At 44.0% G+C, this 15,949-nt stretch overlaps 2 protein-coding genes across 3 annotated transcripts; both read right to left on the bottom strand.

Annotated features, from left to right (window-relative positions):
• Nucleotides 1-743: 743 nt before the first annotated feature.
• Nucleotides 744-1,703, bottom strand: LOC112869070 (olfactory receptor 2S2). Its single transcript, XM_086684695.1, has one exon. It carries the CDS (start codon nucleotides 1,701-1,703, stop codon nucleotides 744-746), a length of 960 nt encoding a protein of 319 aa, XP_086540821.1.
• Nucleotides 1,704-7,917: 6,214 nt separating this feature from the next.
• Nucleotides 7,918-13,402, bottom strand: LOC147574905 (olfactory receptor 2S2-like). 2 transcript variants are annotated; one of them, XM_086684697.1, is made up of 2 exons: nucleotides 13,393-13,402; nucleotides 7,918-8,867 (listed from the first exon to the last, which is right to left on the bottom strand). In XM_086684697.1, the coding sequence occupies exons 1-2, from the start codon at nucleotides 13,400-13,402 to the stop codon at nucleotides 7,918-7,920; spliced, it is 960 nt and encodes a 319-aa protein (XP_086540823.1). The 2 variants fall into 2 exon arrangements, with proteins under 2 accessions (XP_086540823.1, XP_086540822.1); XM_086684696.1 differs by lacking the exon at nucleotides 13,393-13,402 and having other exon boundaries at nucleotides 7,918-8,877.
• Between the last annotated feature and the right edge of the window lie 2,547 nt (nucleotides 13,403-15,949).

Consider the following 15,949-nt stretch of genomic DNA (forward strand, 5'->3'; position numbering starts at 1 on the left):
CTTCCTTCCTTCCTTCTTTCCTTCCTTCCTTCCTTCCTTTCTCTCCTCTCCCTCTCTCTCTCTCTCTTCCAGAATCTGAGTTATTATCTAACAGAAAACTAGCTTTTCTGTTGGGAATTGGATAAGTGGTAAACATCAAATTCAAACTCTATACTCCTTGAATTTAACTTAGAAGAAGTGTTTCATAATGTGAAACGCGTCGAGAAAAAATAAGCCTCAATTTTCTCATAGCTAAAAAGCAATTCAGTTCATCAGGCTAGATTATTTCCACTCAAAAGCCCTCTGTGTGGAGACCTTGTCTTTGTCTCCTCTTAGTATTTCAGGCAAACTGAGTCTAATAATGAAAATGTCCACTTCCTCCTTGTTCCTGGCTGTCCTGGGGAGTCCAGTAGGGATGAAAAAGTTGCTGTGAGAGCCCTCTCACCTGTGTGTACTGACTATGTAGCTCAGACACAGTATGCGCTATTCGGCTTGCTCTAATGGTCCCTTTCTCCTCGGTTTTAGGATGTGTTCAGAATGTCTTTGTACATTACATTAGCGATTTATTGCCTGGCATCTGTTGAAGCTCTCAGATATTTGGCTAAAACTCAGAAGACACAATCTGGAAAGTTACACAATCCCTGAAAATGAACTAGAGGGCAAGTGATCATTTCAGTTAACATCACCTGGCTTTTGAGTGGCAGCTGCAATGATCAAAACCCTTGCTCCCTTGGAGGTAGGAACCACAGAGGACCCCTCCTCCATCACTGGGTGAAGTATTTCCGAGCCACCAGGTTCCTCACAGCAGCCTTCACGTCCTTGTTCCTGAGGCTGTAGATGACGGGGTTGAGCATGGGGGTCACCACCCCATAGAAGAGAGGGATGAGCTTATCTGAAAGGTCCTCTTTGTCTGCCCCCAGGGGATCCTTAGACTTGGGCTTCTTGTACATGAAAAATAAGGTCCCATAGAAGATGACCACCACAGTGAGGTGGGCAGAGCAGGTAGAAAAGGCCTTTTTCCTCCCCTCAGCTGAAGGGATCCTCAGGATGGTAGCAATGATGAAGACATAAGAGACGGAGATGAACAGAACTGGGACCCCCAGGAAGATCACATTTGTCACTCCCATGCTGATCACATTGATGGAGATGTCAGCACAGGCCAACTTCAGGACAGCCAGGATCTCACAGGCAAGGTGGTTGATGACGTTGTTCCCGCAGAAAGGCAGCTGAATCGTCAGGGATGTGTGTACCACAGAAGCAGCCCCACCAATTGTCCAGGAGCTGACAGCCATGGATACATAGACAGACCTGCTCATGACCACAGGGTACCTCAGAGGGTTACAGATGGCCACATAGCGATCAAATGCCATCACGCTCAGGAGCACACACTCTGTCCCTGCCATGGCAAACGAGAGGAACATCTGCATGGCACAGCCTGAGAAGGAAATGGTTTTCCTGGGAGTGAGGAAGCCATCCAGGACGAGAGGGATGGAAGAGGTTGTGTAGCAGATGTCCAGGAAGGAGAGGTTCCCCAGGAAGAAGTACATGGGCGTGTGCAGGCGGGAGTCAAGGATGGTCACCAGGATGAGGACCCCATTGCCCAGCAGGATCACCAGATACATAGACAGGATGAGCACAAAGAATGTTTTCTCCAGCCTTGGGTGGGCTGAGAGTCCCAGGAGAACGAACCCCACCACGGGGGAGGACCAGTTGGCTTTTTCCATGTGATATCCCTTCTGTCATCAGCAAAGTACAAAAGCAGCACATCAGGCTTTCTTGAGAAGAGTCTCAGGCATCTAGTACGCCATCAAGTCTCTGCTACATAAGAGGAGAGCATGTGTGTGTAAGAGAAAAATGGCAGTAAGAGACAGTAAGTGGGAGTGTCCTTAGCTTTTAGATGAGAGAGGGTCGGGGTTGGAACACAACAGAGCTGAGAGTAGACTAGCACCAAGGAAAAGCCTCAAATGTTCCAGCCGACTGTGTGCGAGGGGTTTTTCTGATGTTTCATCCTCTCATGGCCCGAAAAAGCAACTGAGGCCCAGAGAGGGGTGTGACCTGTCTGAGTCTTCTGAGCAAGTTGCTGATAGAGGCGGGACTGGAGCCCAGTAGAGCTAATCCCCAGTCAAGGAGGACTTTTCCTCTGTTTTATGATCAACAGCTGGAAAATGCTGTAAATTATTTCTTTCTATAGAAATTTCACCTAATCTGGGCTCTCTTAGATTCTCAGAGAGGAGAATCCCCAAGCTGATCCAATTCTTAGAATGAGCAAAGTTTTAAGCTTCTGTAAACTTTATTAACGTTTGGAAGCAACTTGTATAAAAGTGTTAACCCACATCCAGACAGAATGAAGCCTAGGTAAAGGCTCAGCCATAACGAGGATTGCTTCCTCAGCCTGCCCAGCCTCAGCAACACAGACTTGACTGTCATCTGAACTGGGATCTGCCTATTTTCACACACACTAATAGAAATTGGGGGGAGGTTCCTTAGGGGGCAGAACTTTATGAAGCCAACATGAGGATTGACTGGAGTGATGGAACCCACACTATGGAATGGCAACTTGCAGCTCACTGGCCAGTTAACACAATTCTTAATAACCATGTTGACTACAGTCATCAGACAGCAGGTTATGTGGCATTGACTTCTAATCCCAGCTCATTAGAATCTTGGTGACATTCTTAGCCAGGGGTGACTACGGAATGTTTTTTCTTTGTCCTTTTATGTTTATACTTTATTCTTGGGTAATATTCTGGCTGTCTGCCTCCATTCTTGTGTTCTACACAAGCAGCTAGCTTATAGGAAGACCTGTCTGCCTTTGTATAGAGGATTTCCAGGCTCTCAGCTGCAATTGCCCAGACTCTATATTCAGAATCCTCATTCATAATATTTCTATAGCTCTTTCTTAATTGCAATGGTGCGTGTGTGTGTGTGTGTGTGTGTGTGTGTGTGCGTGTGTGAGCATGTGTGTGTGTGTGTGTGTGTGTGTAAGCTGCTTCACCATGGAATTCTGCCCCAGCTTATCTCCCACTCCTCCCAGTGGCTCTCCCAGCCCTTCCAGAAAATGAAAAGTAAACATTACAGTTGGTGCCACAAGCAGGATTCCATAGTGACAAGGGTATGCTGTGATTTCAGAGGCCAAGGGCAGTGGCTTCTGTTAGAGAAGCCATCCTGTCTACGCCCACGAGCCGGGGCTGTGCACACAGAAGCGTCTGCCCGTGAACGATGTGCTGTGGCCATGAGTGCTGCACGGGATTTGCCCCGTGTGAGAGCTGCAGCCATGGAAGTCCTAGTGCCCAGCATGGAGCAGTGCTGAATAAAAGCTGGTTCAATTGGAGTGAACAGAACGACTAGGAAGATCTTGTGCACTGAGCCCAGAGCTCTGGGACCTGCCCCTGCCCGTGACATGGGTGTTCTGGGTGACTGGAGCAAGTCCCTAAGCCTGTTTCCCATGTGCATCATGAAAAGGCTGAACAGGTGCTCCCCAGAGTGTCCCAACTCTGTCAGACTTTGGTGAAGGTGACTGCCTGCTCCTTTGCGTGTGTGGTATGGGGTGTGTGTGTGTGTGTGTGTGTGTGTGTGTGTGCTCATGAGCACACATGGTGGGGAGATCTGAATGCTTGGTCTCCCATCAAGATATGGCCAGCTGGAAATAGGGCTGTATCAGGCTTTGGAGGAGAGTTGGGATGGAAGAAAACCAGGAGCTCTGACACCTACAGCCCCAGCTGGGCAAGTCTACCTGGGGAAGTGAGGAAGGGAAAGGAAGTTTTTACCTTTGTGGCTGTGGACCATGGGTATGGCACTTCTGCTGTCAGGGACCAGGCCTTGCTTGTGGTCTGGCCCCTACTTATCTCTGGAGCCAGCAGGCAGCTGAGGAAAGGAAGGGAACACAGTGTAGTCAAGAGCCTCAAACACTGTCATACAGCCTTCCTGAAGAGCAGTTTGCCTTAGAAAAGAAAAAATCTGGAAAGCCCACATAACTCAGCAATTCCACCCCTGGGAGAAAGTTCTAATGAATCAATGAGCAGAGGGCAGGTATCTCTCAATAAAGGCATTTATCACAGCCATATTTGTGAATGAATATAGGAAACAAAATAACTGTCTACCAGTAAATTTATAACAATGCCATTTCATATAATGGAGAATTAAACATTAAAGTTACATTTATAGGGGAACCTGGGTGGCTCAGTAGATTGAGCGTCTGACTCTTGATTTCAGCTCAGTTCATGTGCTCACGGTCTGTGGGCTCGAGCCCCACATCAGGCTTTGCACTGACAGTACACAGAGCCTATTTGGAATTCTCTCACCTCTCTCTCTGTCCCTCCCCCTGCTCACACGTGTGCTTTCTCTCTCTCTCTCTCTCTCTCTCTCTCTCAAAATAAATAAATACACAAAAATGTTTAAGTTACATTTATAGTTTTTACACTATTATTTCATCATACTACGATGATAAATTACAAGAGAGAATACAAAATTGTACACACTGCTATGATCTCAGGAAAACAATATGTGTGGATAAAAGTGACTGAAAAGAAAATATAGAAAAATCAAAGGGAATCCTTTTGTACCTCTGCAATATTATCAAATATTCTAATACTATGGGCACAAATTGTATTCTGGGAAAAAAATTCTCAGTACAGTAATTCACCCCTGCTCCTTACCGACATTTTGCTTTCTGAAGTTTCAATTCTTGCCCCACCACCACCTCCAACTGTGGCTGGGAAGCAGAAGATGGTCTTTCTGAGTATGATCAGAAGGTGAGTAATAGCCCCATGTTGCATCACAACCCCTGGCTCACTCACCACACTTCATCTCATCGTGTGAGCATTTCATCATCTTGCATTGTCACAAGAAGAAGGAGTGCAGGGGTGGGGGCTACAGCATAATAAGATACTTGGAGAGAGAGACCACACTCACATAACTCTTATTAGGATATTTTGTTATAATCGTTCTATGTTATTATTGATTATTGTTAATCTCTCACTGCATCCTGCTTGCAGCCACTTGTCTGAGTCTCCTGATCCCGGACACAGTTCTCAACTCCACACTGTGCCCTGGGCCAGACCCTGGATGCCAGAGAAAGACCCCAGACACTCCCCTGCTGGATTTCCTTAACCTCTGACCCTCTTTCTTCTTCTCTCCGCTAAATCCCTACGGCAATGTTAGCCCCTGCTGGTGTTTCTCTCCCATCCTTCCTCCTAGCTGTGCAGGCTGACCGCGTGACTCAGCTAAGGACTCTTTGTGGAGAACACATGTCATCCTGGTCTGAGACACAGAAATCCCAATGGTACATCTTCCCCAGCAGTGAAAGGAGTCCTCGGGCAGCAGCTGTGAACTCTACAGGGACCCTGTTAGTCCCAGAAGCAATTTAAAGTTTGGAATGTCAAATGTGCACGGGGTACAGGCCCTAAGCATACCTGGGGCCTCCAGGGACCACACACCCTGTCCCAATTAGAGGCAACGACCAGGACACGGTCAAGGGAAGATGGACAAGAGCATACAGCAGATGCTGGCTTCCTTCAGAGCTTTCCCTGGGGTCTCAGAGAAGCCAGTGCTCGATTCAGGGACAGCATACTTTGTCCCTATGTTGAAGTCCTAGATATCCAGAATGGGGAAGCAGGATAAATGTCTAACAGCAGTAGCAGGATTGGCTGCGTTCGTTGAGCGGCTCCCTTGTGTCAGTCACTGTGACGAACGCTTCACAAACACTTGTTTTAAGACGTTCTCCACTTCCTCTCCAGCACGTGTCTTTTCTTGTCTTTTTGATCCTAGGTATTCTGACAGGTGTGAGGTGGTATCTCATGGTAGGTTTAATTTGCATTGCCCTGATGATGAGTGATGTTGAGCATCGTTTCATGTGTCCATTAGCCATCTGTAGGCCATCTTTGGAGAAATGTCTATTCAGGTCCTCTGCCCACTTTTAATCCAATTATTTGTGGGGGTTTTTTTGATGTTGAGTTATATTTTTTGCAAATATTTTCTCCCATACAGTCGGTTGCCTTTATGTTTAGCTTATGGTTTCCTTCGCTGTGCAAAAGCTTTTTAGTTTGCTGTAGTTCCAAGAGTTTATTTTTGCTTTTGTTTCCCTTGTCTGAGTAAACATATCCAGAACAATGTTGCTAAAGCCAATATTCAAGAAGTTTTCTTTAGGAGGTTTATGGTTTCAGGTCTTTAATCCATTTTTATTTTATTTTTGTGTATGCTAAAAGAAAGTGGTCCAGTGTCATTTTTTTTTTTTTGCATGTAACTCTCCACTTTTCTCAACGCCATTTTATTTTATTTTATTTTATTTTTAATTTTTTAAAAATTTACATCCAAATTAGTTAGCATATAGTGAAACAATGATTTCAGGAGTAGATTCCTTACCATTTATTTTTTTTTATGTCTATTTATTTATTTTGAGAAAGTGAGCATGTGCGAGTAGGCAAGGACAGAGAGACAGGGAGAGAGCGAATCCCAAGCTAGCTCCTCTCTGTCAGTGGAGAGCCCATCAGGGGGCTCTATCTCACCAGCCGTGAGATCACGACCTGAACTCAGTCGGACGCTTAACCAACTGAGAAACCCAGGAGTCCTGACTTTCTGTATTCTTTTTAAATAAGTCTGTCAGTGTGCAAAGAATTTAGTATAACTTGGCCTAAAACTGCTTCTATCCATCTACCACCATCTCTGAGACTCTCATTCATCTTCTGTCTATTGGTCTAGAAAGGAACAATGTCTAGCTCATTTCCACATGGTACACAGCACTGTGTAGCATTCGTGATACTACCACTGCCATCTGTAGTTCTATTGCGTTTACCATAAATAAGTACTCATTTATATAGTATCTTATCTAATTTGTCTAAAATCAAATGGTTAGGTTTTAAATATGGAGAAATAGACTGAGAAAGATTAAGCAACCTGCCCAAGGTCATAGGTAAGAAAATGCTTCCCAGTGTTTATTGTGCTGAGCTATGGAGGCTCAGAAATGCTACAGATTTTACATCTCTTGGACATTCACGGTGTATTTTAACATATTAAAGACTTTGAGAAGTTCTGGAACAAAGAAATGTGTCAAATTTTACCCCACTAAACTCTTCAAATAATTTTAGCCTCTATTTATCTGTCTCCTTCCTTCCTCCCTCCCTCCCTCCCTCCCTCCCTCCCTCCCTCCCTCCTTCCTTCCTTCCTTCTTTCCTTCTTTCCTTCCTTCCTTCCTTCCTTCCTTCCTTCCTTCCTTCCTTCCTTCCTTCCTTCCTTCCTTTCTCTCCTCTCCCTCTCTCTCTCTCTCTTCCAGAATCTGAGTTATTATCTAACAGAAAACTAGCTTTTCTGTTGGGAATTGGATAAGTGGTAAACATCAAATTCAAACTCTATACTCCTTGAATTTAACTTAGAAGAAGTGTTTCATAATGTGAAACGCGTCGAGAAAAAATAAGCCTCAATTTTCTCATAGCTAAAAAGCAATTCAGTTCATCAGGCTAGATTATTTCCACTCAAAAGCCCTCTGTGTGGAGACCTTGTCTTTGTCTCCTCTTAGTATTTCAGGCAAACTGAGTCTAATAATGAAAATGTCCACTTCCTCCTTGTTCCTGGCTGTCCTGGGGAGTCCAGTAGGGATGAAAAAGTTGCTGTGAGAGCCCTCTCACCTGTGTGTACTGACTATGTAGCTCAGACACAGTATGCGCTATTCGGCTTGCTCTAATGGTCCCTTTCTCCTCGGTTTTAGGATGTGTTCAGAATGTCTTTGTACATTACATTAGCGATTTATTGCCTGGCATCTGTTGAAGCTCTCAGATATTTGGCTAAAACTCAGAAGACACAATCTGGAAAGTTACACAATCCCTGAAAATGAACTAGAGGGCAAGTGATCATTTCAGTTAACATCACCTGGCTTTTGAGTGGCAGCTGCAATGATCAAAACCCTTGCTCCCTTGGAGGTAGGAACCACAGAGGACCCCTCCTCCATCACTGGGTGAAGTATTTCCGAGCCACCAGGTTCCTCACAGCAGCCTTCACGTCCTTGTTCCTGAGGCTGTAGATGACGGGGTTGAGCATGGGGGTCACCACCCCATAGAAGAGAGGGATGAGCTTATCTGAAAGGTCCTCTTTGTCTGCCCCCAGGGGATCCTTAGACTTGGGCTTCTTGTACATGAAAAATAAGGTCCCATAGAAGATGACCACCACAGTGAGGTGGGCAGAGCAGGTAGAAAAGGCCTTTTTCCTCCCCTCAGCTGAAGGGATCCTCAGGATGGTAGCAATGATGAAGACATAAGAGACGGAGATGAACAGAACTGGGACCCCCAGGAAGATCACATTTGTCACTCCCATGCTGATCACATTGATGGAGATGTCAGCACAGGCCAACTTCAGGACAGCCAGGATCTCACAGGCAAGGTGGTTGATGACGTTGTTCCCGCAGAAAGGCAGCTGAATCGTCAGGGATGTGTGTACCACAGAAGCAGCCCCACCAATTGTCCAGGAGCTGACAGCCATGGATACATAGACAGACCTGTTCATGACCACAGGGTACCTCAGAGGGTTACAGATGGCCACATAGCGATCAAATGCCATCATGCCCAGGAGCACACACTCTGTGGCTCCCATGGCAAAGGAGAGGAACATCTGCATGGCACAGCCTGAGAAGGAGATGGTTTTCCTGGGAGTGAGGAAGCCATCCAGGACGAGAGGGATGGAAGAGGTTGTGTAGCAGATGTCCAGGAAGGAGAGGTTCCCCAGGAAGAAGTACATGGGCGTGTGCAGGCGGGAGTCAAGGATGGTCACCAGGATGAGGACCCCATTGCCCAGCAGGATCACCAGATACATAGACAGGATGAGCACAAAGAATGTTTTCTCCAGCCTTGGGTGGGCTGAGAGTCCCAGGAGAACGAACCCCACCACGGGGGAGGACCAGTTGGCTTTTTCCATGTGATATCCCTTCTGTCATCAGCAAAGTACAAAAGCAGCACATCAGGCTTTCTTGAGAAGAGTCTCAGGCATCTAGTACGCCATCAAGTCTCTGCTACATAAGAGGAGAGCATGTGTGTGTAAGAGAAAAATGGCAGTAAGAGACAGTAAGTGGGAGTGTCCTTAGCTTTTAGATGAGAGAGGGTCGGGGTTGGAACACAACAGAGCTGAGAGTAGACTAGCACCAAGGAAAAGCCTCAAATGTTCCAGCCGACTGTGTGCGAGGGGTTTTTCTGATGTTTCATCCTCTCATGGCCCGAAAAAGCAACTGAGGCCCAGAGAGGGGTGTGACCTGTCTGAGTCTTCTGAGCAAGTTGCTGATAGAGGCGGGACTGGAGCCCAGTAGAGCTAATCCCCAGTCAAGGAGGACTTTTCCTCTGTTTTATGATCAACAGCTGGAAAATGCTGTAAATTATTTCTTTCTATAGAAATTTCACCTAATCTGGGCTCTCTTAGATTCTCAGAGAGGAGAATCCCCAAGCTGATCCAATTCTTAGAATGAGCAAAGTTTTAAGCTTCTGTAAACTTTATTAACGTTTGGAAGCAACTTGTATAAAAGTGTTAACCCACATCCAGACAGAATGAAGCCTAGGTAAAGGCTCAGCCATAACGAGGATTGCTTCCTCAGCCTGCCCAGCCTCAGCAACACAGACTTGACTGTCATCTGAACTGGGATCTGCCTATTTTCACACACACTAATAGAAATTGGGGGGAGGTTCCTTAGGGGGCAGAACTTTATGAAGCCAACACGAGGATTGACTGGAGTGATGGAACCCACACTATGGAATGGCAACTTGCAGCTCACTGGCCAGTTAACACAATTCTTAATAACCATGTTGACTACAGTCATCAGACAGCAGGTTATGTGGCATTGACTTCTAATCCCAGCTCATTAGAATCTTGGTGACATTCTTAGCCAGGGGTGACTACGGAATGTTTTTTCTTTGTCCTTTTATGTTTATACTTTATTCTTGGGTAATATTCTGGCTGTCTGCCTCCATTCTTGTGTTCTACACAAGCAGCTAGCTTATAGGAAGACCTGTCTGCCTTTGTATAGAGGATTTCCAGGCTCTCAGCTGCAATTGCCCAGACTCTATATTCAGAATCCTCATTCATAATATTTCTATAGCTCTTTCTTAATTGCAATGGTGCGTGTGTGTGTGTGTGTGTGTGTGTGTGTGTGCGTGTGTGAGCATGTGTGTGTGTGTGTGTGTGTGTGTGTGTGTAAGCTGCTTCACCATGGAATTCTGCCCCAGCTTATCTCCCACTCCTCCCAGTGGCTCTCCCAGCCCTTCCAGAAAATGAAAAGTAAACATTACAGTTGGTGCCACAAGCAGGATTCCATAGTGACAAGGGTATGCTGTGATTTCAGAGGCCAAGGGCAGTGGCTTCTGTTAGAGAAGCCATCCTGTCTACGCCCACGAGCCGGGGCTGTGCACACAGAAGCGTCTGCCCGTGAACGATGTGCTGTGGCCATGAGTGCTGCACGGGATTTGCCCCGTGTGAGAGCTGCAGCCATGGAAGTCCTAGTGCCCAGCATGGAGCAGTGCTGAATGAAAGCTGGTTCAATTGGAGTGAACAGAACGACTAGGAAGATCTTGTGCACTGAGCCCAGAGCTCTGGGACCTGCCCCTGCCCGTGACATGGGTGTTCTGGGTGACTGGAGCAAGTCCCTAAGCCTGTTTCCCATGTGCATCATGAAAAGGCTGAACAGGTACTCCCCAGAGTGTCCCAACTCTGTCAGACTTTGGTGAAGGTGACTGCCTGCTCCTTTGCGTGTGTGGTATGGGGTGTGTGTGTGTGTGTGTGTGTGTGTGCTCATGAGCACACATGGTGGGGAGATCTGAATGCTTGGTCTCCCATCAAGATATGGCCAGCTGGAAATAGGGCTGTATCAGGCTTTGGAGGAGAGTTGGGATGGAAGAAAACCAGGAGCTCTGACACCTACAGCCCCAACTGGGCAGATGTCCACCTGGGAGAGCGAGGAAGGGAAGGGAACACAAGGTAGTTAGGAGCCTATAAACCGTCATACTGCCTCTATACACTGTTCTATGGCCTCTCTGGAGAGCAGTTTGCCTAGGAAAAGGAAAAACCTGGAAAGCCCACATAACTCAGCAGTTCCACCCCTGGGAGAAAGTTCTAATGATTCAATGAGTGGAGGGCCGGTATCTCTCAATAAAGGCATTTATCACAGCCATATTTGTGAATGAACATAGGAAACAAAATAACTGTCTACCAATAAATACCTAATGATACCGCTTCATAGAATGGAATGTTAGACATTAAAGTTACATTTATAATTTTTACACTATTACATCATTACAACAATAAATTCAAAGGGAGAATACAAAATTGTACACACTGTTATGATCTCAATTAGGTGAACAATATGTATTGATAAAAGTGACTCAAAAGAAATTATAGAAGAATCACTAGGGGAGGGGATTCCTCTTTTACTTCAGTATTATCCAATTTTCTAATATTATGGGCCCAAATTGTATTTGGGGAAAAAATTCTCAGTACAGTAATACCCCCCACCCCCGTCTTACTTACCGACATTTTGCATTCAGAAGTTTCCCTTCCTGCCCCACCACCACCTCCAGGTGTGGTCTGGAAGCAGAAGATGGTCTTTCTGAGTATGGTGAGGTCAGTAGTAGCCTCACAACACCTAGGTCACTCACCTCACTTCATCTCATCGTGTGGGCATTTTATCATCTTGCATCATCGCAAGAAGAATGGGGGGGCGGTGTGCAGCATAATAAGATATTTTGAGAGAAAGACCACAGTCACATAACTTTTATTATAATATTTTGTTACAATTGTTCTATTTTATTCCTGGTTATTGTTAATTTCTCACTGTGCCAGATTTATAAATTAAACTTCATCATAAGCATGTGTGTATAGGAAGAAACAGTATACACAGGGTTCAGTACTATCCGTGGTTTCAGGGATCTACTGGGGGTCTTGGGATGTATCCCCTGTGTAAAAGAGGAAACTACTGTATCTATAGGAAGAAAGTGAGAAAAATGGAAAGAACTAGCCACGGAATGGGAATCAGACAGTGTTGGGTCCCATTTTGCCTGTCTTGCTCACCCTCTGACCCTGAGGAAGGCTCAGTCTTCTGGGAAATCTCAGGATGGGGATGGGAACATGGCTGCCTCTTTCCCTGGGCTCTGGGCTCCTCCCGGGGAGGACTGAGCAGCAGTGTCAAGGCAGGGGCTTGGTCACTGGTGAGCTCTGTAGAGCATGAGGGACTGCCTGGGCTTAGCCTCAGCTGCTCCTCCCCGCTCCAGCATCTGCTGCTCATAGTCAGTTGCAGCTGGAAGTTTCTTAGAGCAGAGGCAGGGTGAGGAGGAAAGTCCATCTTTGGAAAATGCTCGGCAAAAGTCATGGCCACCACCTCTGTCCCCACCACAGCCCAGTGCTCCCTACCTGCATCCTGCTTGCAGCCACTTGTCTGAGTCTCCTGATCCCAGACACAGTTCTCAACTCCACACTGTGCCCTGGGCCAGACCCTGGATGCCAGAGAAAGACCCCAGACACTCCCCTGCCGGATTTCCTTGACCTCTGAGACCCTCTTTCTTCTTCTCTCCACTAAATCCCTACAGCAATGTTAGCGCCTGCTGGTGTTTCTCTCCCATCCTTCTTCCTAGCCGTGCAGGCTGACCGCGTATCTCAGCTACAGACTCTTTGTGGAGAGCACCTGTCATCCTGATGTGAGGCACAGAAATCCCAATGGTACATCTTCCCCAGCAGTGAAAGGAGTTCTCGGGCAGCAGCTGTGAACTCTACAGGGACCCTGTTAGTCCCAGAAGCAATTTAAAGTTTGGAATGTCAAATGTGCACGGGGTACAGGCCCTAAGCATACCTGGGGCCTCCAGGGACCACACACCCTGTCCCAATTAGAGGCAACGACCAGGACACGGTCAAGGGAAGATGGACAAGAGCATACAGCAGATGCTGGCTTCCTTCAGAGCTTTCCCTGGGGTCTCAGAGAAGCCAGTGCTCGATTCAGGGACAGCATACTTTGTCCCTATGTTGAAGTCCTAGATATCCAGAATGGGGAAGCAGGATAAATGTCTAACAGCAGTAGCAGGATTGGCTGCGTTCGTTGAGCGGCTCCCTTGTGTCAGTCACTGTGACGAACGCTTCACAAACACTTGTTTTAAGACGTTCTCCACTTCCTCTCCAGCACGTGTCTTTTCTTGTCTTTTTGATCCTAGGCATTCTGACAGGTGTGAGGTGGTATCTCATGGTAGGTTTAATTTGCATTGCCCTGATGATGAGTGATGTTGAGCATCGTTTCATGTGTCCATTAGCCATCTGTAGGCCATCTTTGGAGAAATGTCTATTCAGGTCCTCTGCCCACTTTTAATCCAATTATTTGTGGGGGTTTTTTGATGTTGAGTTATATGTGTTCTTTATATATTTTGGATATTAACCGAATATATTATCAAATATGTTGTTTGCAAATACTTTCTCCCATAACTTAAAAATTTTAACTTTAAAAAGTTAAACAGTTTAGCAAAGACCACATCTCTTGTAAAATCCAGAGCTGGTATTTCAGTCTCAATACATCTGATTCTTTTTATCATCATTGGAGATCCTCCTCCTCCTCTTCCTCATGATTATCACCACATTAGTAGGCATTACTTGTACCTGAAACAAAATGTAAAAGGTATAGAAGAATGTATAATAAAAATTAAGTCTCTTTCTCGTCATCTAGTTATGTTCCTTTGAGGCAACCAATATTAGCAATTTCTTGTATGCCTTTTTTTCCCAGAAATATTCTATGGATAATGGTCAGTGAGAAAAGCAAGATATGAAGACAGTGACAAATTTTGCACAAATATACACTGTTTTAATATCTTGATTTTCTCAGTTAATATATATTGGAGCTATATATCTGGAAAATATATCATTTTTATACATGTTTTATATATCACTTTCTTTCTTTCTTTCTTTCTTTCTTTCTTTCTTTCTTTCTTTCTCTTTAATGTTTATTTATTTTTGAGAGAGAGAGATAACATGAGTGGAGGAGGGACACAGAGAGAGGGAAACAGAGAATCTGTCAGTGCAAAGCAGGGTTCAAACCCACAAACTGTGAGATCATGACCTAGCCAAAGTCAGACACTCAATCAACTGAGCCACCCAGGCATCCCTGCCTCATTCTTTTAAATGGCTGTATGTATTCCAGTGTTAAGAATGTGTCATCATTTAATTAACCAATCTAATATTGATAGACTTTTAAATCTTCCAGTTTTTCCCCATCTTATGCTATTACAGTCAATGTTACAACAAATATCTTTGCATATTCATAATTTAGCACATGTGGTAAAAACATATCTGTTTATGTACATTTGTAATATTGACAAGTTTACAAATTCCTACCATCAGCTTATGAGAATGTCTGTTTTCCACCCTCTGATAACATATTACTTTCCTCTCTCAAGAACTTCTTTTGGTCTTTGCCAATTTAAAGATGAGAAGTGATATCACATTGTACTATTTAGTACTTTAGATATTTAAAACAATTTAAAATGTGAAATATAGCACACACATGTAAATGCATATGAAAGTATATAAAACACATATTTTTAATTGAAAGAATAAAAGAAAGCAATGATCTCCTAATTTAAGGAGTAGAACACTGCCAGTACCTTGGAAGCTCCCTGGGTATTCTTTCCCTGTCCATCCTCTCCCTCTCCTCCCAGAGATAGCCACATTCCAATTTTAGTTATAATCATTTCCTTGTTTTTCATGAGTTTTATCATCTGTGTATGCATCCTTAAACAGTATAGTTTAGGCTTTCCTCTTTCTAAACTCCGTATCAATTCAATTGCTTGTAGTTATTCTTTTTAACTTGCTTCTTCTGTCAATATTATGTTTGTGAGGCTCATTCATATTTACGAGTGTAACTAAATTCATTAATTTGTATTGCTAAATTCTATTCTATGAATGTAGCACAGCTTATTTATACATTCTACTTCAAAGGATAATTGGGTTGCCTCCTAGTTGAATGCTGCTATAAATATTTTATATACTTCTCCTTGGTACACATATGTCCAATTGTCCTGCCTACATTTGTGACCCATCCTTTCCCTAGTGATCTGTAATAGCCTCTCTGTTATACATCAAATGTCCAGACATGAAGGGGTTCATTTCTGGGATCTCTATTCTTTTCCAAATGGCTTACCTGTCTGTTCCTGTGTTGATGCCACACTGCCCTAATTAATATTGCTTTTTAGTATACTTTGATATCTTGTAGGGTGAGTCCCTTTATCCCCACCTAATACTTCTTCAAATGTGTGATGACTGTTTTTAGTTCTTTGTTCTTCTATATAAATTATGGACCCAACTTCTTGAATTCTACAGTAATTGTTTTGGGAATGTATAAATTGGTTTTACATTTATTCTATAGATCAATTTGAGGGGAACTAATATCTCCATAATATTGAATTTTCCAACCCATTAAATGGAAATATTTCTCTGTTTTAATATTGTTCAAAACATGTTATAATTTATACTTTTATGCATGAAGGTCTTGGAGATCTTTTGTCAGATTTAACCCTGTATGAGGATATTTATATTTTAACATAAATATATTAATTTTTATATTTAAATATATAAATACATATGTATTTTTTAATTTTTTAAAATGTTTATTTATTTTTGAGAGAGAGAGAGAGAGAGAGAGAGACAGAACATGAGTGGGGGAGGGTCAGAAAGAGAGGGAGACACAGAATCCAAAACAGTCTCCAGGCTCCAACCTGTCAGTACAGATCCCAAAACAGGGCTCGGACCCATGAACCATGAGATCATGACCTGAGCTGAAGTTGGATGCTTAACTGACTGAGCCACCTAAGCACCCCAATACATATATTCATATTTCTTTATGTCTTTAAAAATATTTCATAATCTGTTGGTAGAATATAGAAATACAATATTTGTTTTTGTATATTGATTTAGTGTTGAGGAACCTTGCTAAACTCTTTTAAATATTTATAAAATTCTTTTAATGGTTTTATTTATT

This window comes from Puma concolor, chromosome D4 (genome assembly GCF_028749965.1).
Source record: "Puma concolor isolate L17-30 chromosome D4, mPumCon1.1.hap2, whole genome shotgun sequence".
Classification (NCBI taxonomy): domain Eukaryota; kingdom Metazoa; phylum Chordata; class Mammalia; order Carnivora; family Felidae; genus Puma; species Puma concolor.